Raw genomic sequence first — 25,386 nt, forward strand, 5'->3', positions numbered from 1 at the left:
CTTATTTTGGTTCATTCTTTCTGACAAAATCCTTCTTAGATGGACAAAACCATGTGCACTGCAGGGGGGCAGATGTAACATGTGCAGATAGAATTAGATTTGGGCGAGTTATTTTGTTTCTGTGCAGGGAAAATACTGACTGCTTTATTTTACACTGCAATATAGATCTCACTTTGAAGAAAAACCCCACCCAAATCTAATTCTCTCTGCACAAGTTACATCTGCCCCACCCGCAGTGCACATGGTTTTGTCCATCTAAGAAGGATTTTGTCAGAAAGAATGAACTAGAATAACCCCCATTGTTAGGTGTAAACAGCAGCACTTAAGGCCCCCATACACTAGCCGATTTTGGTCAGATTTCAGCCAGATCAGTCGGATTTGGCCGAAATCGGACCAAAATCGGCTAGTTTTGATGTCCCCTCAGATCCGATGCGCGGTCCCGTGCGCATCGGATCTGCGTCGGGTGGTCGGACCTGCTGCACGTCCGACCACCCGACTTGGGACCTAGTGGGGCAGTGCGGCGGTAGAGGGAGCAGGGGGGGCTGGGGACGCTGCGGGGGACACAGGCGGCATAGAGCCGGGCAGGGGGAGCCGGCCGGGAGCTGTCAGTGTCCCCAGCCCCCCCTGCTCCCTCTACCGCCTCGCAGCAAAGACGCTGTCCCCCGCAGCGTCCCCAGCAGCGTTGGACACAGACGTGTCCCCCGCAGCGTCCCCAGCCCCCCTGCTCCCACCTCTGTAGCCCCCCCCCTGCTCCCCGGGTTTTTTACATGTGATAAATCGAGACGATTTATCACATGTAAAAAATGGCACATCAAGGGCAGATTTAACATGTGCAGAGAGAATTAGATTTGGGTGAGTAATTTTGTTTCTGTGCAGGGAAAATACTGACTGCTTTATTTTTACAGTGCAATATAGATCTCACTTTGAAGTAAAACCCCACCCAAATCTAATTCTCTCTGCACAAGTAACACCTGCCCCACCTGCAGTGCACATGGTTTTGTCCATCTAAGAAGGATTTTGTCAGAAAGAATGAACCAAAATAAGGCCCTTAATCTTGGTACGTTACTAGTCAGAACATAATGTAGGTCTATGTTTCGGCCACTAGGTGGCCTTTCTCAAGACAAGTCAGCAGTAGACGTCCTCACAGCACAAGAGTCAGGATACTCTGATACTGTGAGTCTTCTCTATTTTGTACCTGTTCATTTGGTTCTACCCAATACGACAGGTGAGAACCTATTTTGGTCATAATGAAAATATATTTAGAGCTTTTTTCAAAGAAAAATATTGAAAAAATAAGAAAGCGAAAAATGGTATATATTATATTACAGACCAATGGTATATATTATATTACAGACCAATGGTATATATTATATTACAGACCAATGGTATATATTATATTACAGACCAATGGTATATATTATATTACAGAACATACGTTTCCGGATGAAACCGGGACTCCTTCCTGCCTGACAAGAAGGTCATATTTGCACCAGCTTTTTGGTTTATAATTGGTAGGTGGAAATAAAACTTCTGACTATGCTGTTTTATGTTTGAACTCGTCTGTCTCACATTCTCTGGATATAGACTTATTATGATTATATGTATTTGCAGATTTTAACACGTATACAGTGTAGAAAATACACAAATTGTTATATAGACCCCATTGGAAGGTCTTTTTTGGTATGCACTTTTTAGATTTTATATTACATTGTATACTTGTGTATATTTTTGTACTATGATGCTTATAGTTCGCCCCCCTTTATTTCTTTATGTATCACCTATAGCCACATTCCTGATGAAGTCGCTCTGACGAAACGCGTTGGGTTGGTTTTTATTTAAAGACTCACGTTTTATTCTGAACACTATGGACATAGAATTATATTGAACGGGAAGAATACATCTTTCGAATCTACAATATAGGGTTATATTGGGTGATACTGTGGAACCGCACTCTGATAACTATTTGTTATTATATATAATTGGTTTTGCAAACAATTAATAATAATATTAATGAGAATAGAAAACATTTATACCCTCCACTGAATTTCAATCAGATTATATCGCTTTTAAATTTTATGTAATTCTTCTTACAGTTAAAATAGTCGGTGTGACGAACGCCCAGCATATTTTCCAGAAACGGTTCGGCTGAAACCCGATCATCATTTCTATGTCTTCACAAAATCTCTGCAGCCCTGTAGTCAGAAGGAAACAGAATGAGTAACACAAGTACACATGGTGCACCTAGAAAGCCCCTAACCTTTGACCTCAGTGGTAGTCGCTACCAGGGACAGCGGTTTATTTGTTATCTATTCTTGAGTTCAGAACACACAGCAAAAGTGGGAACAGTAAGTAAGTAACACATCAGAAATGAGACTAGTACAGTAATAGTGACTCCATTAGTGTCAATGTCTAGCTGGTAAGTAAAAAGGAAGGTAACAATGCCATCTAGTGGTAAAATTAAAGAATGCAATTCATATTTTACTTACAAGGTTAAACACTTTTTTGGGTGGATACCTATGTTACACATATGAAAGCAACAGCCTGTATTGAGCTAAGGGTAACTGAGGCCACACTGACAGTGTATTTTCTATGTGTCACGAGAGGCCATAAGACACAATAGGGGAAATTTACTAAAAATATGAATAAAATGACTTGGTCGTATTCGTATTTTTAATACGACAGAATATGACTGGCAACGGTCATATTTTGTCTAAAGTACGAATAGTAAATAGGGCAGATTTTCTAATCTGCCCTATTTACAGATTCATATTTTTCCAATGGTGTAGTCAGTCATTCTGGCGTATTTGCAGTGCGAGATGTCTGCCGAACTCAGAGGTTTTTTTAAAGGGGAATTAACTCACAAGGCAAAACCATGCCTTTGTAAGTTAATTCCCCTTTAAAAAATGTTCTAGTTTGGCGGACATCTCGGACTTAAATTTCTGCCCTTATACTAATGTAGGGTACACACCAGGACGACCTGCTCACGATGCACATCGTGAGCGGGTCGTCAGTGTCTCGTCCGACCCGCTCACGATGACGCGGGAGGGCACGACCCGCTCACGATGTGCACCGTGAGCGGGTCCGATCCGATGGCGACCCGCACCCGGTTGTATGGTCGTCATTGAGATCCTACCTGCAGCAGGTAGGATCTCAATAACGACCGACCGACCCGCGGGACCGCGCATCGGATCGGAATCGCTCCACACCAGCTCAGAAAAGGGCCCAATCAGCACACAATCTGCATCCAATTGATCGGAATCGGATCTAGATTGTGCTGATCGGGCCCTAGTCATCCTGGTGTGTACCCAGCATTACCTACCTTGACACGTAGGTAGGTTTCCGTCCATCAACTGGTTCTGAAGAAAATCTATAGGGGGTACCTGTGGAAGGAAACCATACTCACCAGGGTCCTCCGACGTAGATCACATCCTCTTCTGTCCATGTAGGCCTCCAGGGTACTTGGCAAAATAAAAAACCGACAGGTCGCGATGCCAGCACTGACTGTATAGAGCCGCAGGAAGTTTTGTTTACTTTCTGCGGTTTCCCCCCTGAATAGTGCCAATCAGGAGTCGCTAGCCGGCACATAGTGCTATTCCGAAGGTGGAGCCGCAGGATGCAAACAAAGCTTTCTGCGGCTCCACTCAGTCCGTGCTGGCATTGCAACCTGGCGTTTTTTACTTTGCCCTGATTTAAAATAGATAAATATGAACAGAGGTTCACACCTGTGCATATATCTTAGAGAGCGCCACACAATTGGATGATTAATTATAACAATAAAATATATTTATTAATTAATCAATTTAAATATGTAATATAAGTTTTCAACATCAACATACAAATGATTAAACATTTTTAAAATAATATAAGCATATATATACATACACTCCCTTTGCTTTATGAATTTTATGATGAAAGCTTGAATTCCTGAATAAAGTGCTGTGTACTTATGCGGTGTAATCGTCCGCAAATTATATTATTAGTGCAATCGGTATAGGCACTTCACTTGACTCTCCTCAAGTCAGCCTCAATGGTGGAATAATGGATGAATCTTGCCTCTCTGGAGCTTTCTAGGATCATGCTGCAGACCGCTCAAGCCACCCCACTCAGTGTTTGCTGCCTGTTGACGGACCACTGATGCTGGCATGTACAGGGGGCGAGCCGTCAGCGGTCACCGTTATATGATATGCGCTGACCTGCTGGAAATGCTCACAGCCATGGATGGAGCGCAGATAAGGCTGCTAGGTCACCTGCCGTCCGCAATCAGCGTGGATGGTGTATGATACACCACCTCCGGCTGGGACATTTTGAGTGAGCTATTATTCACCATCTATGCTGATTGTGGACGGCAGGTGACCCAGCTGCTTCATCTGCGCTCCATCCATGGGTGTGAGCGCCTCCAGCACATCAGTGCATATCATCTAACGCTGGCCGCTGACGGCGGACGGCTCACCACCTGCACATTCCAGTATCAGTGGTCAGGATTTCAAGCTTTCATCATAAAATTCAAAAAGCAAAGGGAGTGTATGTATACATGCTTATATTCGTTTTAATTTTTTTTTATCATTTCTATGTTGATGTTGAAAACGTATATTACATATTTAAATTAATTAATTAATAAACACATCTTATTGTTAGAATTAATCCAATTGTGTGGCGCTCTCTAAGATATGTGCACAGGGGTGAACCTCTGTTCATATTTATCTATTTTAGTTCTAAGTGTTTTATATAGCTATCTCCAGTTTGCTAACTGGGAGCAGCCATCATTAATATGATCATCAATAATATTTATATCCAATCAATTTAGTGAGGAAAATTTGTTCAATAAGATCATTATTTGCGCCCAATGGTGCCTTTGTGCATAAGTTTGTTTTAGAAGTACATTGAATGCCTACTGTACATGGCCAAGAAAAGTACGTGATCTACGCCGGTGGACACTGGTAAGTATGGTTTCCTTCCACGGGTATCCAAATTGGATTACGACAGGACCAGTGGACGGACGGATACCTACCTATGTGTCAAGGTAGGTAAGTATATGTATGTTTGGGCTCAGTATGTAATGAAGTTTTACTTTATTGGCAGAGGCGTAGCTAGGGCGGATCCGGTGGAGCACAAGCTCCGGGCACAGACATGTAACCTGGCGCCAGAGCTCTGCCACCGGCTCGCCCGCTCCCCGCTGCGCCCGGCATCAGTGTCAGTGGGGGAAAGTAAAAACTGGCGTGCGCTCTCACTGCTCATGCGCCGGTTTGGGACGCCGGTGGCAGGGATGCGGCACGCCGGCGCCATTATGTCACGGGTGTGCCGGTGGTGAGGAGGGGGAGCAGCCAGGAACAGTGAGTGACACCCAGAGCCCGCCTCACCCCCCCCCCCCCCCCTTCCCGGGGCTCTGAGCAGTCAGTCACTAGCATGAACAGCAGGAACTCCTGGAGGAGACATTATGCCAAAAGTGTGTGTAACAAAACTGTACTATGGGGAGGGAGGAAATTGTGTAATACAGTATTCGGAAGGGGCTTTAACTGTACCATGGGGGGAGATTAACAGTGTACTATGGGAGGGGTAACTGTGACCAAGGGGGGGGGGGGTAAGTGTGTTCCTTTTAAATGTAGGTAACTGTATTGTTTCGATGCTCATTATGGGTACGGAGCAACACTTTGGGCATTGCGCACAGTTGGCAATACTGTGGGCATTGTGCATAACTGGCAATACTGTGGGCATTGTGCATAACTGGCAATACTGTGGGCATTGTGAGTAAGCGGCAATACTGTGGGCATTGTGCTGTATACACAACATGAGAGTGTGTGTAAATTGATGTTTTGGGGGGCCCCAGAAATATCACTGTACCGGGCCCTGAGATTTCTCTTGCCATCCCTGCGCATCTTACCCACAGCGGTCAGAGCTGTGGTCGCAGGACGCTGGGGATGAGGAGGAGAGAGAGGCAGCAGCGGGAAGAGCAAGACCACAGGTTAGCAGTGCGGGGAGACGGATCCGGGGGGTGGTTATGACAACCTGTATTATTCTCCCACACCTGCGCCCACCCCACATCTGCCCCGCTGACAACTGCAGTAACTCGGCACCCACCACTCCCCCACCCACGCCACCAATCATGGGCATCATGTGTGGCCTTATGTGTAATTGGCATTACGGCATGTAGCTTTATGTGTAATGGGTATTACAAAGTTTGCTAAAATGTGCAATGGGCATTACGGTGTGCGGTATAATGTTAGGCCGTGCCCCCTTTTCGCCACACAAGGGTCCCACCTACTACAAATCGGGGGGGGGGGGGGGGGTCGCGAAACATGCCCTTGCTCCGGGCACCGTGGAACCTAGCTACACCGCTGTTTATTGGTGTGTGTGTTTACTTCACTATTTGTACTGTTGTGGAACTACAAGTTCCAGCAGGTCCTTTAATGTCCTGCATGCTGGGACTTGTGGTTCTCCAAGTCCCTGAATGCAGTGCAGGCTTGCTGGGACTCCTAGTTCCATAGCAATACACAATAGTTGAATCTATTTTTTACAACACCATCAGCTCAGTGCCCAACATCCAGGGGTACCGGGGACAGCCCCAGGCTTTATCCTGGGTAGGTAAATTCTTATGATAGTTTTTGGGGTGCCGCACCCTGCACCTAGATATAGCGCTAGGGACCCCCAATATACAGAGAAGCCTTGACTGAATTCTATTATCATGTAGTGTTCAAGATTGGTTACTAATACCATTCAGTGTGCTGGGGGAACCAATGTCTTGTTACTTACTCAGTATTAACTCCTCCCTCATGCACCTGAGTAATATTACTGAACTAATTGAGCATCTACCACTATCTGTATGTATGTTGTTAGGGGTTGGGATCGTTTGGTCAAATGCATTATGGTCGAATGTCATTACATCGAATCCATTAGGTCGAATTGCTAAAAGGTCGACATGATTCTAGGTCGACATGGGAAAAGGTCGAAATGATTCTAGGTCGAAAGGTCATTAGTTCGACAGGTCATTAGGTCGACAAGGTCATTAGTTCGACATTGTCTAGGTCGACATTCACAAAGTCGACATGGGGTTTTTCACTGTTTTTTTACCTGAATGTCAACACAGTCGACATGGACACAGTTTAAAGTGCACTGCATCCCCTCGCATCGCTCGCTGCGCTCGCTATGCGTCGGGCACGGTGCCTCGCTACGCTCGGCACACTATTTTATTCTCCCACCACGCCCTAGTGGATGGTAGGGCATGAAATACCGCCTGTCAGCACATGTCGGCTCAAAAAACAGTGAAAAACCCCATGTCGACTTTGTGAATGTCGACCTAGACAATGTCGAACTAATGACCTTGTCGACCTAATGACCTGTCGAACTAATGACCTTTCGACCTAGAATCATTTCGACCTTTTCCCATGTCGACCTAGAATCATGTCGACCTTTTAGCAATTCAACCTAATGGATTCTATGTAATGACATTCGACCATAATGCATTCGACCAAATGACCGCATCCCGTTGTTAGAGGCAGAAGGGAGCCAATATTATTGGCTGTCTGTCTCCCCCTCCCCTATAGAGTGTAAGCTCTCATCCTAACCCACCGCTCTATCCTCCTCACTCACTGTCTCCTCTGTGTCACCCATCTGTCTGTCTGTCCCTCCCCTATAGAGTCTGTCCCTCCCCTATAGAATGTAAACTCTCATCCTAACCCACCGCTCTATGCTCCTCGCTCACTGTCTCCTCTGTGTCACCCCTGCGTGTCTGTCCCTCCCCTATAGAGTGTAAGCTCTCATCCAACCCCCCCTGCTCTATGCTCCTCACTCACTGTCTCCCCTCTGTGTCACCCCTGTCTGTCTGTCCCTCCCCTATAGAGTGTAAGCTCTCGTCCTAACCCCCCGCTCTATGCTCCTCACTCACTGTCTCCTCTGTGTCACCCCTGTCTGTCTGTCCCTCCCCTATAGTGTGTAAGCTTTGATCCTAACCCACGGCTCTATGCTCCTCACTCACTGTCTCCTCTGTGTCACCCCTGTCTGTCTGTCCCTCCCCTATAGTGTGTAAGCTCTCATCCAAACCCACCGCTCTATGCTCCTCGCTCACTGTCTCCCCTCTGTGTCACCCCTGTCTGTCTGTCCCTCCCCTATAGAGTGTAAGCTCTCATCCAAACCCACCGCTCTATGCTCCTCGCTCACTGTCTCCTCTGTGTTACCCCTGTCTGTCTGTCCCTCCCCTATAGAGTGTAAGCTCTCATCCAACCCCCCGCTCTATGCTCCTCACTCATTGTCTCCTCTGTGTCACCCCTGTCTGTCTGTCCCTCCCCTACAGAGTGTAAGCTCTCATCCAAACCCACCGCTCTATGCTCCTCGCTCACTGTCTCCTCTGTGTTACCCCTGTCTGTCTGTCCCTCCCCTATGGAGTGTAAGCTCTTATCCTAACCCACCTCTCTATGCTCCTCGCTCACTGTCTCCTCTGTGTCACCCCTGTCTGTCTGTCCCTCCCCTATGGAGTGTAAGCTCTTATCCTAACCCACCTCTCTATGCTCCTCGCTCACTGTCTCCTCTGCGTCACCCCTGTCTGTCTGTCCCTCCCCTATAGAGTGTAAGCTCTCGTCCTAACCCACGGCTCTATGCTCCTCACTCACTGTCTCCTCTGTGTCACTCCCGTCTGTCCCTCCCCTATAGAGTGTAAGCTCTCGTCCTAACCCACCGCTCTATGCTCCTCACTCACTGTCTCCTCTGTGTCACCCCTGTCTGTCTGTCCCTCCCCTATAGAGTGTAAGCTCTCATCCAACCCACCGCTCTATGCTCCTCGCTCACTGTCTCCTCTGTGTCACCCCTGTCTGTCTGTCTGTCTGTCCCTCCCCTATAGTGTGTAAACTCTCATCCTAACCCACGGCTCTAGGCTCCTCACTCACTGTCTCCTCTGTGTCACCCCTGTCTGTCTGTCCCTCCCCTATACAGTGTAAGCTCTCATCCAACCCCCCGCTCTATGCTCCTCACTCATTGTCTCCTCTGTGTCACCCCTGTCTGTCTGTCCCTCCCCTATAGTGTGTAAGCTCTCGTCCTAACCCACCGCTCTATGCTCCTCGCTCACTGTCTCCTCTGTGTCACCCCTGTCTGTCTGTCCCTCCCCTATAGAGTGTAAAGTGAATGAATTGATACCGGCGCTTTAGAGAGGTAGTCTCTTAGAGATTTTGATTCCAATATATGTCCAGTACCCAGTAGTTTGAATGGATGAAACAGCCTGAACTCGTCCGTCCACACGAATCCCGAAGTCCAGCACGGGTACAAAGTCAGAGTAGTCAAATGGCGCTACTGATGAAGGATCGATAAGGATCTGAAACTCGTTAAGCGTGCCTTGCCATTTGACTACTCTGACTTTGTACCCGTGCTGGACTTCGGGATTCGTGTGGACGGACGAGTTCAGGCTGTTTCAGTGTCCGGAACTGATCAGCCTTTGAGACTGACCGCATACCTCCTGCTGTGCCTCGGGACTATTTGTTATGTGTTTTTTAAACTCCCACCAATTGTAAGTGCAATACCCCTATTAAATTTGTTGTCTTAAACGTTATGCACTATATTCTGTTTCTGCTTTATTCCATATCTGGAGGATTATTACATCCGTAATCGCCACATCCATTCAAACTACTGGGTACTGGACATATATTGGAATCAAAATCTCTAAGAGACTACCTCTCTAAAGCGCCGGTATCAATTCATTCACTGTACACTCTCCTTCTAGTTATAAGGTGTTTTAAGAATAACACCTTGAATTGTAATAGGCTGCTTGAGAGCACTGTGTGCGCACCCACCACAGTTAACCCTTCTGTATCACCTCCCCTATAGAGTGTAAGCTCTCATCCTAACCCACCGCTCTATGCTCCTCACTCAGGTCAATCAATGGTGGTCTGTGGGTGTGTCAAGGGCCGGGCAACTGTCCGAGAATTTCTCAACACAAAGGTGGTAACCCTACGGCCTCCCATTACTATCCCTGCCTGCAGCTGTTCTACAGATGATAATCTCTGAGCTACTATTAATCTACCACTAGGGGGCGATCCAGCACACCTATAGCGGCCTCCCATTACTCTCCCTGCCTGCAGCTGTGCTACAGATGGTAATCTCTGAGCTACCTTTAATCTACCACTAGGGGGCGATCCAGCACACCTATAGCGGCTTCCCATTACTCTCCCTGCCTGCAGCAGTGCTACAGATGGTAATCTCTGAGCTACCATTAATCTACCTCTAGGGGGCGATCCAGCACATCTATAGTGGCCTCTCATTACTCTCCCTGCCTGCAGTTGTGCTACAGATGGTAATCTATGTGCTCCCATTAATCTACCACTAGGGGGGCGATTCAGCACACCTATAGCGGCCTCCCATTACTATCCCTGCCTGCAGCTGTGCTACAGATGGTAATCTATGTGCTACCATTAATCTACCACTAGGGGGCGATGCAGCACACCTATAGCAGCCTCCCATTACTCTCCCTGCCTGCAGCAGTGCTACAGATGGTAATCTCTGAGCTACCATTAATCTACCACTTGGGAGCGATCCAGCACACCTATGGAAGCCTCGCATTACTCTCCCCGCCTGCAGCAGTGCTACAGAAGGTAATATCTGAGTTACCATTAATCTACCACTAGGGGGCGATCCAGCACACCTATAGCGGCCTCCCATTACTCTCCCTGCCTGCAGCAGTGCTACAGATGGTAATCTCTGTGCTACCATTAATCTACCACTAGGGAGCGATCCAGCACACCTATAGCGGCCTCCCATTACTCTCCATGCCTGCAGCAGTGCTACATATGGTAATCTCTGAGCTACCATTAATCTACCACTTGGGGGCGATCCAGCACACCTATGGCAGCCTCGCATTACTATCCCTGCCTGCAGCAGTGCTACAGATAGTAATCTCTGAGCTACCATTAATCTACCACTAGGGGGCTATTCAGCACACCTATAGCGGCCTCCCATTACTATCGCTGCCTGCAGTTGTGCTACAGATGGTAATCTCTGTGCTCCCATTAATCTACCACTAGGAGGAAATCCAGCACACCTATAGTGGCCTCCCATTACTATCCCTGCCTGCAGCAGTGCTACAGATGGTAATCTCTGTGCTACCATTAATCTACCACTAGGGGGCGATCCAGCTCACCTATGGCGGCCTCCCATTACTCTCTCTGTCTGCAGCTGTGCTACAGATGGTAATCTCTGAGCTACCATTAATCTTCCACTAGGGGGCGATTCATCACACCTATAGCGGCCTCCCATTACTCTCCCTGCCTGCAGCAGTGCTACAGATAGTAATCTATGTGTTACCATTAATCTACCACTAGGGGGCGTTCCAGCACACCTATAGTGGCCTCTCATTACTCTCCCTGCCTGCAGCAGTGCTACAGATGGTAATCTCTGAGCTACCATTAATCTACCTCTAGGGGGCGATCCAGCACACCTATAGCGGCCTCCCATTACTCTCCCTGCCTGCAGCAGTGCTACAGATGGTAATCTATGTGTTCCCATTAATCTACCACTAGGGGGCGATCCAGCACACCTATAGCGGCCTCCCATTACTCTCCCTGCCTGCAGCTGTGCTACAGATAGTAATCTATTAGCTACCATTAATCTACCACTAGGAGGCGATCCAGCACACCTATAGCGGCCTCCCATTACTCTCCCTGCTTGCAGCAGTGCTAAAGATGGGAATCTCTGTGCTACCATTAATCTACCACTAGGGAGCGATCCAGCACACTTATAGCGGCCTCCAATTACTCTCCATGCCTGCAGCAGTGTTACATATGGTAATCTCTGAGCTACCATTAATCTACCAGTAGGAGGCGATCCAGCACACCTATGGCAGCCTCGCATTACTCTCCCTGCCTGCAGCAGTGCTACAGATAGTAATCTCTGAGCTACCATTAATCTACCACTAGGGGGCGATTCAGCACACCTATAGCGGCCTCCCATTACTATCCCTGCCTGCAGTTGTGCTAAAGATGGTAATCTCTGAGCTACCATTAATCTACCATTAAGGGGCGATCCAGCACACCTATAGCGGCCTCCCATTATTCTCCCTGCCTGCAGTTGTGCTACAGATGGTAATCTCTGTGCTACCATTTATCTACCACTAAGAGGCGATCCAGCACACCTATGGCCTCCCATTACTATCCCTGCCTGCAGCAGTGCTACAGATGGTAATCTCTGAGCTACCATTAATCTACCACTAGGGAGCGATCCAGCTCATCTATGGGGGCCTCGCATAACTATCCCTGCCTGCAGCTGTGCTACAGATAGTAATCTCTGAGCTACCATTAATCTACCACTAGGGGGCGATCCAGCTCACCTATAGCGGCCTCCCATTACTCTCCCTGCCTGCAGCAGTGCTACAGAAAGTAATTTATTAGCTACCATTAATCTACCACTAGGAGGCGATCCTGCACACCTATAGCGGCCTCCCATTGCTCTCCCTGCCTGCAGCAGTGCTACAGATGGTAATCTATGTGCTACCATTAATCTACCACTAGGGAGCGATCCAGCACACCTATAGTGGCCTCTCATTACCATCCCTGCCTGCAGCAGTGCTACAGATGGTAATCTCTGAGCTACCATTAATCTACCACTAGGGGGCGATCCAGCACACCTATAGCGGCCTCTTATTACTACCCCTGCCTGCAGGAGTGCTACAGATGGTAATCTCTGTGATACCATTAATCTACCACTAGGGGGTGATCCATCACATCTATAGCGGCCTCCCATTACTCTCCATGCCTGCAGCACTGCTACAGATGGTAATCTCTGTGCTACCATTAATCAACCACTAGGGGGCGATCCAGCACACCTATAGCGGCCTCCCATTACTCTCCATGCCTGCAGCACTGCTACAGATGGTAATCTCTGTGCTACCATTAATCTACCACTAGGGGGCGATCCAGCACACCTATAGCGGCCTCCCATTACTCTCCCTGCCTGCAGCTGTGCTACAGATGGTAATCTCTGAGCTACTATTAATCTACCACTAGGGGGCGATCCATCACACCTATAGCGGCCTCCCATTACTCTCCATGCCTGCAGCACTGCTACAGATGGTAATCTCTGTGCTGCCATTAATCTACCACTAGGGGGCGATCCAGCACACCTATAGCGGCCTCCCATTACTCTCCCTGCCTGCAGCTGTGTTACAGATGGTAATCTCTGTGCTACCATTAATCTACCACTAGGGGGTGATTCAGCACACCTATAGCGGCCTCCCATTACTATCCCTGCCTGCAGCTGTGCTACAGATGGTAATCTATGTGCTACCATTAATCTACCTCTAGGGGGCGATCCAGCACACCTATGGCGGCCTCCCATTACTAACCCTGCCTGCAGTTGTGCTACATATGGTAATCTCTGTGCTACCATTAATCTATCACTAGGGGGCGATCCATCACATCTACAGCGGCCTCCCATTACTCTCCCTGCCTGCAGTTGTGCTACAGATGGTAATCTCTGATCTAACATTAATCTACCACTAGGAGGCGATCCAGCACACCTATAGCGGCCTCCCATTACTCTCCCTGCCTGCAGCAGTGCTACTGATGGTAATCTATGTGCTCCCATTAATCTACCACTAGGAGGCGATCCAGCACACCTATAGCGGCCTCCCATTACTCTCCCTGCCTGCAGCTGTGCTACAGATGGTAATCTCTGAGCTACCATTAATCTACCACTAGGTGGCAATCCAGCACACCTATGGCGGCCTCCCATTACTCTCCCTGCCTGCAGCTGTGCTACAGATGGTTATCTCTGAGCTACCATTAATCTACCACTAGGGGGCGATCCATCACACCTATAGCGGCCTCCCATTACTCTCCCTGCCTGCAGCAGTGCTACAGATAGTAATCTATGTGCTACCATTAATCTACCACTAGGGAGCGATCCAGCACACCTATATCAGCCTCCCATTGCTACCCCTGCCTGCAGCAGTGCTACAGATAGTAATCTCTGTGCTACCATTAATCTACCACTAGGGGGCAATCCAGCACACCTATAGCGGCCTCCCATTACTATCCCTGCCTGCAGCAGTGCTAGAGATGGTAATCTCTGTGCTACCATTAATCTACCACTAGGGGGCTATTCAGCACACCTATAGCGGCCTCCCATTACTATCCCTGCCTGCAGCAGTGCTACAGATGGTAATCTCTGTGCTACCATTAATCTACCACTAGGGGGCAATCCAGCACACCTATATCGGCCTCCCATTACTCTCCCTGCCTGCAGCTGTGCTACAGATGATAATCTCTGTACTACCATTAATCTACCACTAGGGGGTGATCCAGCACACCTATATCGGCCTCCCATTACTCTCCCTGCCTGCAGCTGTGCTACAGATGGTAATCTATGTGCTACCATTAATCTACCACTAGGGGGCAATTCAGCACACCTATATCGGCCTCCTATTACTCTCCCTGCCTGCAGCTGTGCTACAGATGGTAATCTATGTGCTACCATTAATCTACCACTAGGGGGTGATCCAGCACACCTATATCGGCCTCCCATTACTCTCCCTGCCTGCAGCTGTGCTACAGATGATAATCTCTGTGCTACCATTAATCTACCACTAGGGGGCAATCCAGAACACCTATATCGGCCTCCCATTACTCTCCCTGCCTGCAGTTGTGCTACAGATGGTAATCTATGTGCTACCATTAATCTACCACTAGGGGGTGATTCAGCACACCTATATCGGCCTCCCATTACTCTCCCTGCCTGCAGCTGTGCTACAGATGGTAATCTCTGTGCTACCATTAATCTACCACTAGGGGGCAATTCAGCACACCTATATCGGCCTCCCATTACTCTCCCTGCCTGCAGCTGTGCTACAGATGGTAATCTATGTGCTACCATTAATCTACCACTAGGGGGTGATCCAGCACACCTATATCGGCCTCCCATTACTCTCCCTGCCTGCAGCTGTGCTACAGATGATAATCTCTGTGCTACTATTAATCTACCACTAGGGGGCAATCCAGAACACCTATATCGGCCTCCCATTACTCTCCCTGCCTGCAGTTGTGCTACAGATGGTAATCTCCAGGGTACTTGCAGCCATGCTGCCTCCTGTGTATAAAATGAGGGATAATTTCCTCCTAATGTCTTCCCGACAATCATGTAATGTGCGTGTAATCTGCATAAATCAGCATTTGCAGAGGTTCCTTGTCAGACACTTTACACCGTTCCCATCACATATGTGTTATCATCGATTTAATTCCCCTTTTGGGAACAGTAAACCGAAAACGATTCCGTCTTTAGTCTTTACCACAAGTGACGGTTGTAAAACTAAAATAGCAGCTAAATCCCTCTATATATAGACGTCCCAGGTGTAGAACTCGCCCCACCCAGCCAGACAGCGGCCTCTATCAGAGTATGTGCAGATGTCGGGGTATGTGCAAGGGGTATGTGCAGATGTCAGGGTATTGCAGGGGGTATGTGCAGATGTCAGGGTATGTGCAGGGGGTATGTGCAGATGTCGGGGTATGTGCAGGGGGTATGTGCAGATGTCGGGGTATGTACTGGGGGTATGTGCAGATGTCGGGGTATGTACAGGGGGTATGTGCAGATGTCAGGGTATTACTGGGGGTATGTGCAGATGTCGGGGTATTACTGGGGGTATGTGCAGATGTCAGGGTATGTACATGGGGTATGTACAGGGGGTATGTGCAGATGTCAGGGTATGTACAGGGGGTATGTGCAGATGTCAGGGTATTGCAGGGGGTATGTGCAGATGTCAGGGTATTACTGGCGGTATGTGCAGACGTCGGGGTATGTACTGGGAGTATGTGCAGATGTCGGGGTATGTACTGGGGGTATGTGCAGATGTCAGGGTATGTACAGGGGGTATGTGCAGATGTCAGGGTATTGCAGGGGGTATGTGCAGATGTCAGGGTATGTACTGGGGGTATGTGCAGATGTCGGGGTATGTACAGGGGGTATGTGCAGATGTCAGGGTATGTGCAGGGGGTATGTGCAGATGTCAGGGTATTGCAGGGGGTATGTGCAGATGTCAGGGTATGTATTGGGGGTATGTGCAGATGTCAGGGTATGTACTGGGGGTATGTGCAGATGTCGGGGTATGTACAGGGGGTATGTGCAGATGTCAGGGTATGTGCAGGGGGTATGTGCAGATGTCAGGGTATTGCAGGGGGTATGTGCAGATGTCAGGGTATGTGCAGGGGGTATGTGCAGATGTCGGGGTATGTACAGGGGGTATGGGCAGATGTCAGGGTATTACTGGGGGTATGTGCAGATGTCAGGGTATGTGCAGGGGGTATGTGCAGATGTCAGGGTATGTACATGGGGTATGTGCAGTTGTCAGGGTATGTACAGGGGGTATGTGCAGATGTCGGGGTATGTACAGGGGGTATGTGCAGATGTCGGGGTATGTACAGGGGGTATGTGCAGATGTCGGGGTATTACTGGGGATATGTGCAGATGTCAGGGTATTACTGGGGGTATGTGCAGATGTCAGGGTATTACTGGGGGTATGTGCAGATGTCAGGGTATGTGCAGGGGGTATGTGCAGACGTCGGGGTATGTACAGGGGGTATGTGCAGATGTCAGAGTATGTACTGGGGGTATGTGCAGATGTCAGGGTATGTACTGGGGGTATGTGCAGATGTCAGGGTATGTACTGGGGGTATGTGTAGATGTAGGGGTATTACTGGGGGTATGTGCAGACGTTGGGATATGTACAGGGGGTATGTGCAGATGTCAGGGTATGTACCGGGGGTATGTGCAGATGTCGGGGTATGTACAGGGGGTATGTGCAGATGTCGGGGTATTACTGGGGGTATGTGCAGACGTCGGGGTATGTACAGGGGGTATGTGCAGATGTCAGGGTATTACTGGGGGTATGTGCAGATGTCGGAGTATTACTGGGGGTATGTGCAGATGTCAGGGTATGTACCGGGGGTATGTGCAGACGTTGGGGTATGTACAGGGGGTATGTGCAGATGTTGGGGTATGTACAGGGGAAATGTGCAGATGTCGGGGTATGTACTGGGGGTATGTGCAGATGTCAGGGTATTACTGGGGGTATGTGCAGATGTCAGGGTATTACTGGGGGTATGTGCAGATGTCGGGGTATTACTGGGGGTATGTGCAGATGTCAGGTATGTACCGGGGGTATGTGCAGATGTCAGGGTATTACTGGGGGTATGGGCAGATGTCAGGGTATGTACAGGGGGTATGTGCAGATGTCGGGGTATGTACAGGGGGTATATGCTGAATTCAGAGTATGTACAGAGGGTATGTGCAGATGTCAGGGTACACAGAGACGGTATATGTATAGGGTACACTGAGATGGTATATGTATGGGTTACACAGAGACGATATATGTATGGGGTACACAGAGATGGTATATGTATGGGGTACACAGACGGTATATGTATGGGGTACACAGAGACGGTATATGTATGGGATACACAGAGATGGTATATGTATGGGGTACACAGAGACGGTATATGTATGGGGTACACAGAGACGGTATATGTATGGGATACACAGAGATGGTATATGTATGGGGTACACAGAGACGGTATATGTATGGGATACACAGAGACGGTAAATGTGTGGGGTACACAGAGACGGTATATGAGTGGGATACACAGAGACGGTATATGTATGGGATACACAGAGACGGTATATGTATGGGGTACACAGAGACGGTATATGTATGAGGTACACAGAGACAGTATATGTGTGGGATACACAGAGATGGTAAATGTGTGGGGTACACAGAGACGGTATATGAATGGGATACACAGAGACGGTATATGTATGGGATACACAGTGATGGTATATGTATGGGGTACACAGAGACGGTATATGTATGAGGTACACAGAGACGGTATATGTATGGGGTACACAGAGACGGTATATGTGTGGGATACACAGAGATGGTAAATGTGTGGGGTACACAGAGACGGTATATGAATGGGATACACAGAGACGGTATATGTATGGGATACACAGTGATGGTATATGTATGGGGTACACAGAGATGGTATATGTATGGGGTACACAGAGACGGTATATGTATGGGGTACACAGAGACGGTATATGTATGGGGTACACAGAGACAGTATATGTGTGGGATACACAGAGATGGTAAATGTGTGGGGTACACAGAGACGGTATATGTATGGGGTACACAGAGACGGTATATGTGTGGGGTACACAGAGACGGTATATGAATGGGATACACAGAGATAGTAAATGTGTGGGGTACACAGAGACGGTATATGTATGGGGTACACAGAGACGGTATATGTGTGGGGTACACAGAGACGGTATATGAATGGGATACACAGAGATAGTAAATGTGTGGGGTACACAGAGACAGTCTCCTGGGTTTTTCTTTATTGTGACGAGTGCCGCCGTAACCCAGTCTCTCTCTCTCTCTCTCTCTCTCTCTCTCTCTCTCTCTCTCTCTCTCTCTCTCTCTCTCTCTCTCTCTCTCTCTCTCTCTCTCTCTCTCTCTCTCTCTCTCTCTCTCTCTCTCTCTCTTTATATATATATATATATATATATATATATATATATATATATATATATATATATAACAAATACCCCAATCTGCGCTCACTAAAATATGGAGCAGCACCTCTGTGAGATCCAGGAGTTTAGAAATGCAAAGAAAAGGTTCCAAGGGTGCTTAAAATTAAGGTACTTGTTTCATAGCACGGCGCCCACCATATTAAGTCGTACGTCATATAATCGCATCGCATGCCATACACCCGATGCGATTTTAAATTGTATAAGCCCCCTATACGATTTTTAATTGTATAAGCACCCTAATGGGGGCTTACAATGTTAAATGCCACCCCCACTATAAACGCCAACCCCAAGCGTGGCGAGCGCAGCGAGGCCGCGAGGGGCGGCGGTACGCGTCCTCCGACCTTTTCATACCCCCACTATCCACGTCGACGTGGAGTTGATTTTATATAGTGTGGCAAGCGCAGCGAACCACCGAGCTCCAAGCGTGGCGAGCGCAGCGAGCCCTGTGAGGGTACGCTGCGCTCGTCACGCTTCGGGCTCGCTGCGCTCGCCACACTATATATAATCAGCTCCACGCCGACGTGGATAGTGCAGGTATGAAAAGGTCGGAGGACGCATACCGCCGCCCCTCGCGGGCTCGCTGCGCTCGCCACGCTTCTGCTTGGCGTTGATAGTGGGGGTGCCATTGGGGTTTATTTTAACATACAAAGCACCCATCACGGTTAATTATCTTATAGGGGTCACTTTTAACATTGAAAAACCCATTAGAAATGCTTATACAATTTTAAATCACATACCATTGTATATGCGATACAATGGCATACAACGCCATACAATGTGATGGTATACAATTTAAAATTGTATAACATCGCCTGCCAGGAAACAAGTACCAAATATAATAAACAATTTTATAAATATAAAATGTAATATAATTGAATTGCCCAATGGGCATAACATTGAACAGATGTTTCAATAAAATGACGTAGTGTGAATTCTTTCCAATGTCAGATTTTTACCGATCAGCATTTAAATGCACAGAGTGCAACGCGTTTCATAAACATGACTTCATCAGGGGCGAAAACAAATCGGTAACACCTTAGCTGTCGGAAATGTGACTTAGGGACAGATTCTCTAAGCTTCAAAAGTGATAAAATGGAGAGTGATAAAGAGCCAGCCAATCAGCTCCTGTCTGTCATTTTTCAAACACAGTCTGTGACATGGCAGGTAGGAGCTGATTGGCTGGCTGTTTATTGCTCTCCATTTTATCACTTTTGAAGCTTAGAGAATCTGTCCCATATTCACTAAAACTTTAAATGAAAAGGTCCAGATTTGTAGTTCCCAGAGTGGTCAGTTGGAATCCAATAATGGTTAACTCAGAGAAATTGATGTTCTATATAAAATCAGCGACCAGACTGACTTCTTAGTGGGAGCTATGTTCACTGTGGAAAGTCTAGATTTAAATTTCAACTGTGAACATAGCTCCCACTAAGTAGTCAGTCTGGTCGCTGATTTTATATAGAACATCAATTTCTCTGAGTTCACCATTATTGGATTCCAACTGACCACTCTGGGAACTACAAATCTGGACCTTTTCATTTAAAGTTTTAGTGACTAGGGGCCTTATTTTGGTTCACTCTTTCTGACAAAATCCTTCTTAGATGGACAAAACCATGTGCACTGCAGGGGAGCATATGCAAAATGTGCAGAGAGAGTTAGATTTGGGTGGGGTTTTACTTCAAAGTGAGATCTATATTGAAGTGTAAAAATAAAGCAGCCAGTATTTTCCCTGCACAGAAACAAAATTACTCACCCAAATCTAATTCTCTCTGCACATGTTAAATCTGCCCCCCCTGCAGTGCACATGGTTTTGTCCATCTAAGAAGTATTTTGTCAGAAAGAGTGAACCAAAATAAGGCCCTAACGGCGAGATTTACTAAAGGGAAAATGCCGTAAAACCCCCGTTTTACGGCATTTTCCTATGTATCAATAAACGTCCGCAGCGTTTTCGCTTTGCAGGGTATCGCCACCCTCTGGGTGGCGATACCCTATAGAAGCCTATGGGCTTCTTTCGCCGCCCGCCGAACGCCGTCTGCGCGCCCACCCCCTCCCGTCCTCCTGTGATCATCTCCTCCCCCTGGTGTCACAGCCGGCAGGACATCCGGCTTCAGGGGGGAGGAGGAGACACAGGGGGACGCTGGCAGCCGCTGGGAGGTGACGGAGACCCCCGCAGCCAACATCACAGGTATCGCGGGGGTCTCCGTTACCGCAGCCCGATGCTGGCCGCATATGTTAGTACATATGCGGTAGCATCGCGGCGGCTGCCGTGCGAAGGGCGGAGGTGTATGTTGATACATCCCGCCATAAGTCACAGTTTTAGTGACTTAGTCACATTTCCAACTAAGGTGTTACCGATTTGTTATCGCCCCTGATGTAGTCGTTCTGACGAAACGCGTAGGCTTGGTTTTAATAAAGAACTTCTAATTTGAACAGAGTTTACGTTTTATTCTGTAAAGCAACAGAAGACAACTATATGAAGTGCGAGTGGTGTATCACGTTGTTATAATTATATAATTGGCTAGGTGGTACCAAGTTTAACGCAGAGCCAGATTAAAGGTGGCAACCGGGATCAGTACCCCTGGCCCCCCCTCTAGCTGTGGTTGGCATGTATTTAAAAAAAAAACTTTTTTAGCTAAAGGTTTTGTGCATGGGAGTAGGGAAGTGCTGCAGCTCACCTATCTGCCCATGTGACAATGATTAATGGTGCTGAGCATGGGGAGCCAAGGCACAACATTAATAAATGGAAGTTGACAAAGTCCCATGACACTTTGCACAAGAGGGAAGAGGTAGAGAGGTTTGTGCTGAGCTCTGATTGGTGGAGCTCATTACATGCTTCTCAAGCCCATGGATGACAGCAGCAGCAGCCTAGTCATGGGAGGGTTTTTAATCAGAGGCAGCACTGAGTCTAAAGTCCTACAGGGTAAGGTGCAGAGGGACAAACGTAGGCTTTTGACGTGGTATGTATGTATATATGCTTCATGTTTATACTGCCTTTACTATGTGTTTTGACCGTGTAATATACTCCCATGCAGTTTGCGGCCAGTAATGAAAAGTGCAAGGGGGCCCCCCTGTCTAAAGTGCCCCGGGCCCCCGAAGGCTTAATCTGTCACTGGTTTAGCGCACACCGATAATCCCCTTTTGTTTACACATTCTTGTACCTAGACTCTCACCAACAGGAGAGCCTTATCGGAGTCGCCGTTTATTAGTGTAAAACTTAACGCATAATGGAGGGCATACTGTTTATATATATATATATATATATATATATATATATATATATACATATGAGGGCACACAGAGTCAGAATATATATGGGGGTAAAAGGAGCTGTGCTGGAGGGAGGGTTTAATGGAGCTGGGGAGCTGTGATTGTGGTGGATAGTGAAAAAAGGCCAATCACGCCCCCTTACACAATTGGCCACACCTACTCAAACTTGATCTTACATGCTCCACTTCTTACTCCTCCCCTCCTCTATAGCTCCCCCCCCTGTCATTTTGTTTCTGGACTTGCCCCTAGATAGGTTGGTACTTTATCTCTCTCCACTTTCTCTTTGATAAATCTGCCCAAATGTTCATAAGTAGAATGTGATAGAATGAATGTTTCATGGTATACAGCAGATGGATCAGCTACAGACACAAGGTTGTGAGATTTGTTGCATTTGCGTACCGTACACATAGGAAATCCCGACCAGCTCGAAGATTGCGATAATTACTAATGAGTAGGAGGCAGCGTAGGTGTCCACCAGCTGGAGCATGTATATCCCGCCCTGTGTACGAGAAACAGCAATAAGGCGTCTGTCGCATAGACCAGGATTACTATACACAAGGTTTTACATTCTGGGGAGAAAACATGTTACAAGTCATTTTCATTAAATTCGTAATGTTAAATAACTGCCTGACAATATGCGTCCCCACTACGTCATAAATAGCCCCTGGTATCATTCATTGAGTGAGAATAGAGCTAGTCAGAGTGGTATCCGTTTTATATGTCTACAGTGTCTAGGTCGACATGAAAAAAGGGCAACACACACACAAAAGGTTGACATGAGTATACCATGTTTTTTTTTTCTTCGTTTTTTTGGACTTTTTAATACTTTAGCATCCACAGGGACTCCGATTGGGAACCAGCTAAGCGAGCCGTGCAAGTGCGGTGCTACACTTGTTGGGGGTCCATGTTGACAGGTGTCAACATTGACACCAACCATTTTATGTGTCAACCTTTTTTATGTGGACCTTTTGCTTGTGCCAAACCTTTTGTCAATGTCGAGATTTTGCATGTTGACCTTTTGGTGTCGACCTATTGACTTTGACCTAGAAACTGTAGACCTTTCCATCCACACTGGTCAAAGTAACGTAACGTGGTCACCTATAGAATGTGATGTCATGTGGTCTAATCATGATCAGATGATGTCACAGAGGGTATGCTATGAGGTCGGCATAATGCTGATGGTAAAATGTTGACACTGTAATCATGTTAATGAAAGCACTGCACCTGTGTCAGCATTATAGTTTCAGTCATGCTGATAAGGACCATGTTTAACGCTAAAATAACGACACAGTTCATGTGCTTTAATTAGCAGCAGTACTGTGTTGGCCATCCACATTTTAACTACTACTAGCTGTTGCCATAGCGACACTGGCCCTATGATTCTCTACATAGATTCTTGCAGCTGGAGGCCCCAAAAACGGCTGTACCACACCTGCATATTTGCTGCCACTCCCCGTTGCCTACCAGTGGCATATAAATAGCCCATGCAGACCCTGCGGTGGCATGTGGGCACAGGGGTCTGCCACTGCCTGGATTGCAGCCCACAGAAAATACACTTGTTTGCGTTCCCTTCACGTCTGCCCACCTTGAAAATGTTCCTCCCAAAATGACCACCGCCTCATTTTGGGAGGGACATTTTTATGGGGCAGAAGCGAGAGACCTCGGTGGCAGGCGGAGGCTTTAGGAATCCCCTTGAGTGATGGAGCCGGGGAGCGGCTGGCCATTTTGACCTGCATATAGCTAACTTGACCTGCATGTTCAGCAGACAGCAGGGCTCGTTAATGGCGCGCATCGCTAACAATATTGAGCATACACACTGGACGATATTGGGAAATATATCAATCAGAAGACCTTCTATCTATCCTCTAGTGTGTATGGGGGTGTATGAAGTGCGGAAGTCACGAAAGGCGCCCACGACACTCCCACTACACGCCCATCACAAACAGACATGCCGTACGTCTTGGTTCTCGTCACACGGAAACACCTAAATCATGTTAGATTCTGCCTGCACCTGACGCCACTTAGCCGCACCTGCTTGCTGCGCCACACGCATCCTGTGCATGCCATGTTTTCTCAATCAGACGCATGCTACTGTTTCTACAGATGCACCAGTTCGGGATCTCCCCCATAATGCAGGAATCCGGCACTGACCTGGGTTATCATTGGGAATCCCATGATGAAGAAAGCCAGGCAGCAGATTAAGGTGAAGATGGCCTTGTGCGTGCGCAGATACTTGGGGAACTCATCGGAGACAGACGTCACTATCGTTTCAATTGTAGCAAACTGAGGACGAGAGAAGGGGATTAATAAGATCGTATATGACATAATGCACATATAAGGATATTACAGGTCTCCCTCAGGCAGACAGAGGCTTCTGAACAAATTTGGAAAGCTACAGCGTATTTATCGAAGGCTCCTTCTCCCCAGCGATAGCCCCAATGGTAATATTACTGCCAGAATCCTTGTTCTGTTACCTGTGAGCCTCATAGCTCTGTGATGTGATTAGCTCCAGGCTGTATGTGTTGGCTGCACTTTTACGGAGAGGTAGTTACAGCATGTGCACACCAGGTGGCGATATAGAATTAGTCATCATCGCCAAAGTCTGTTACATGTGCGAAACGCGTTTCATGCATGGTGGCTCCAGGGGGCCACTACAGCTCATACTGTGCATACTGGGCGTATAGATTATACGTATGGGGACTGCAGGTAATAATGAATTGCCAGATCCATGCACATGTGTTACTACCATGTAGGCCAAATGCATCAGCCATGCCAGTGGAGCCAGGGGCTCAGGGATCTGTCTTTATAGGCGGCTGCAGGACAATGGAGGATTACAATGTATATAAAGCTGTAACTTACCATTGTGTCCAGTCCTAGAGTCAGCAGCATCAGGAAAAATATTATGGACCAAAACGGAGAAAGCGGAAGCCTGGTGAGGGCTTCCGGATACACTACAAAGGCGATGCCAGGACCTGGGGAGAAGCGCATAGAGGTCAGTAAATGCCATGATCTTTCCTGCTGGCATGGTTACATGTAAACGCATTTCCTTTAATTATATATACTCACATTTATTCACAATTCCCTGTACTTAGTCAAGCTCTACAACTAGCTGCCCAGAGTCCCACAACTCTAGGGGCGTTTAGCAGGAGGCCATTCCTTCCTCCCCCATGCTGCTGCCTCCTGAGAGTCTTGGAGAGAAGGCAGAAATGCTGCAAGGCTGCACTGATTGTGAATTACACCCAATCAGAGTGCAGATTTCTCTACCTGACACCCAGTCTGACAGTGAATTGCTGTCCGCATGCTCATTGGTGGATGCTGACAACCACTTACTGTATGTATGCACACGGAGAGCAGGCACAGGACCGCAGGTAAGTTATGATTTTTTTTAAATGTATTATTTATTTCCACCAATGTGTGGTTAGGGCCCCCAGTTAATTGCTTTGTCCAGGGCCTACTGTACTGCCAAGACGGCCCTGGGGACCAGGCAGTTTCCTGGCATGATAATCTTAATTGTTTAATTATCAGCAATTGTTTTTGTGTGGTGGTATAAATGATAATCACCTACTGCGG

At 47.5% G+C, this 25,386-nt stretch overlaps 1 protein-coding gene and 1 long non-coding RNA gene across 3 annotated transcripts in view; one reads left to right on the plus strand and one right to left on the minus strand.

The window, feature by feature from the left end:
* Positions 1-25,386, minus strand: part of SLC6A5 (solute carrier family 6 member 5) — a 92,096-nt gene that overhangs the window by 15,687 nt on the left and 51,023 nt on the right. Inside the window, exons 11-14 of the mRNA XM_083164045.1 lie at positions 24,676-24,788; positions 23,968-24,099; positions 22,216-22,315; positions 2,092-2,192 (exon numbers count right to left, since the gene is read on the minus strand). Coding sequence (XP_083020171.1) covers positions 2,092-2,192; positions 22,216-22,315; positions 23,968-24,099; positions 24,676-24,788 — 446 coding nt within the window. The remainder of the gene's footprint in view (positions 1-2,091; positions 2,193-22,215; positions 22,316-23,967; positions 24,100-24,675; positions 24,789-25,386) is intronic.
* On the plus strand, positions 1,440-25,197 carry LOC146045294 (uncharacterized). Of its 2 annotated transcripts, none has more exons than XR_014465406.1 (3): positions 1,440-1,511; positions 2,094-2,349; positions 23,920-25,197. It is a non-coding gene; the product is annotated as an uncharacterized LOC146045294 (long non-coding RNA). The 2 variants fall into 2 exon arrangements; XR_014465407.1 differs by having other exon boundaries at positions 2,094-2,345.

Source organism: Crinia signifera, chromosome 11, assembly GCF_055691185.1.
Source record: "Crinia signifera chromosome 11, ASM5569118v1, whole genome shotgun sequence".
NCBI lineage: Eukaryota > Metazoa > Chordata > Amphibia > Anura > Myobatrachidae > Crinia > Crinia signifera.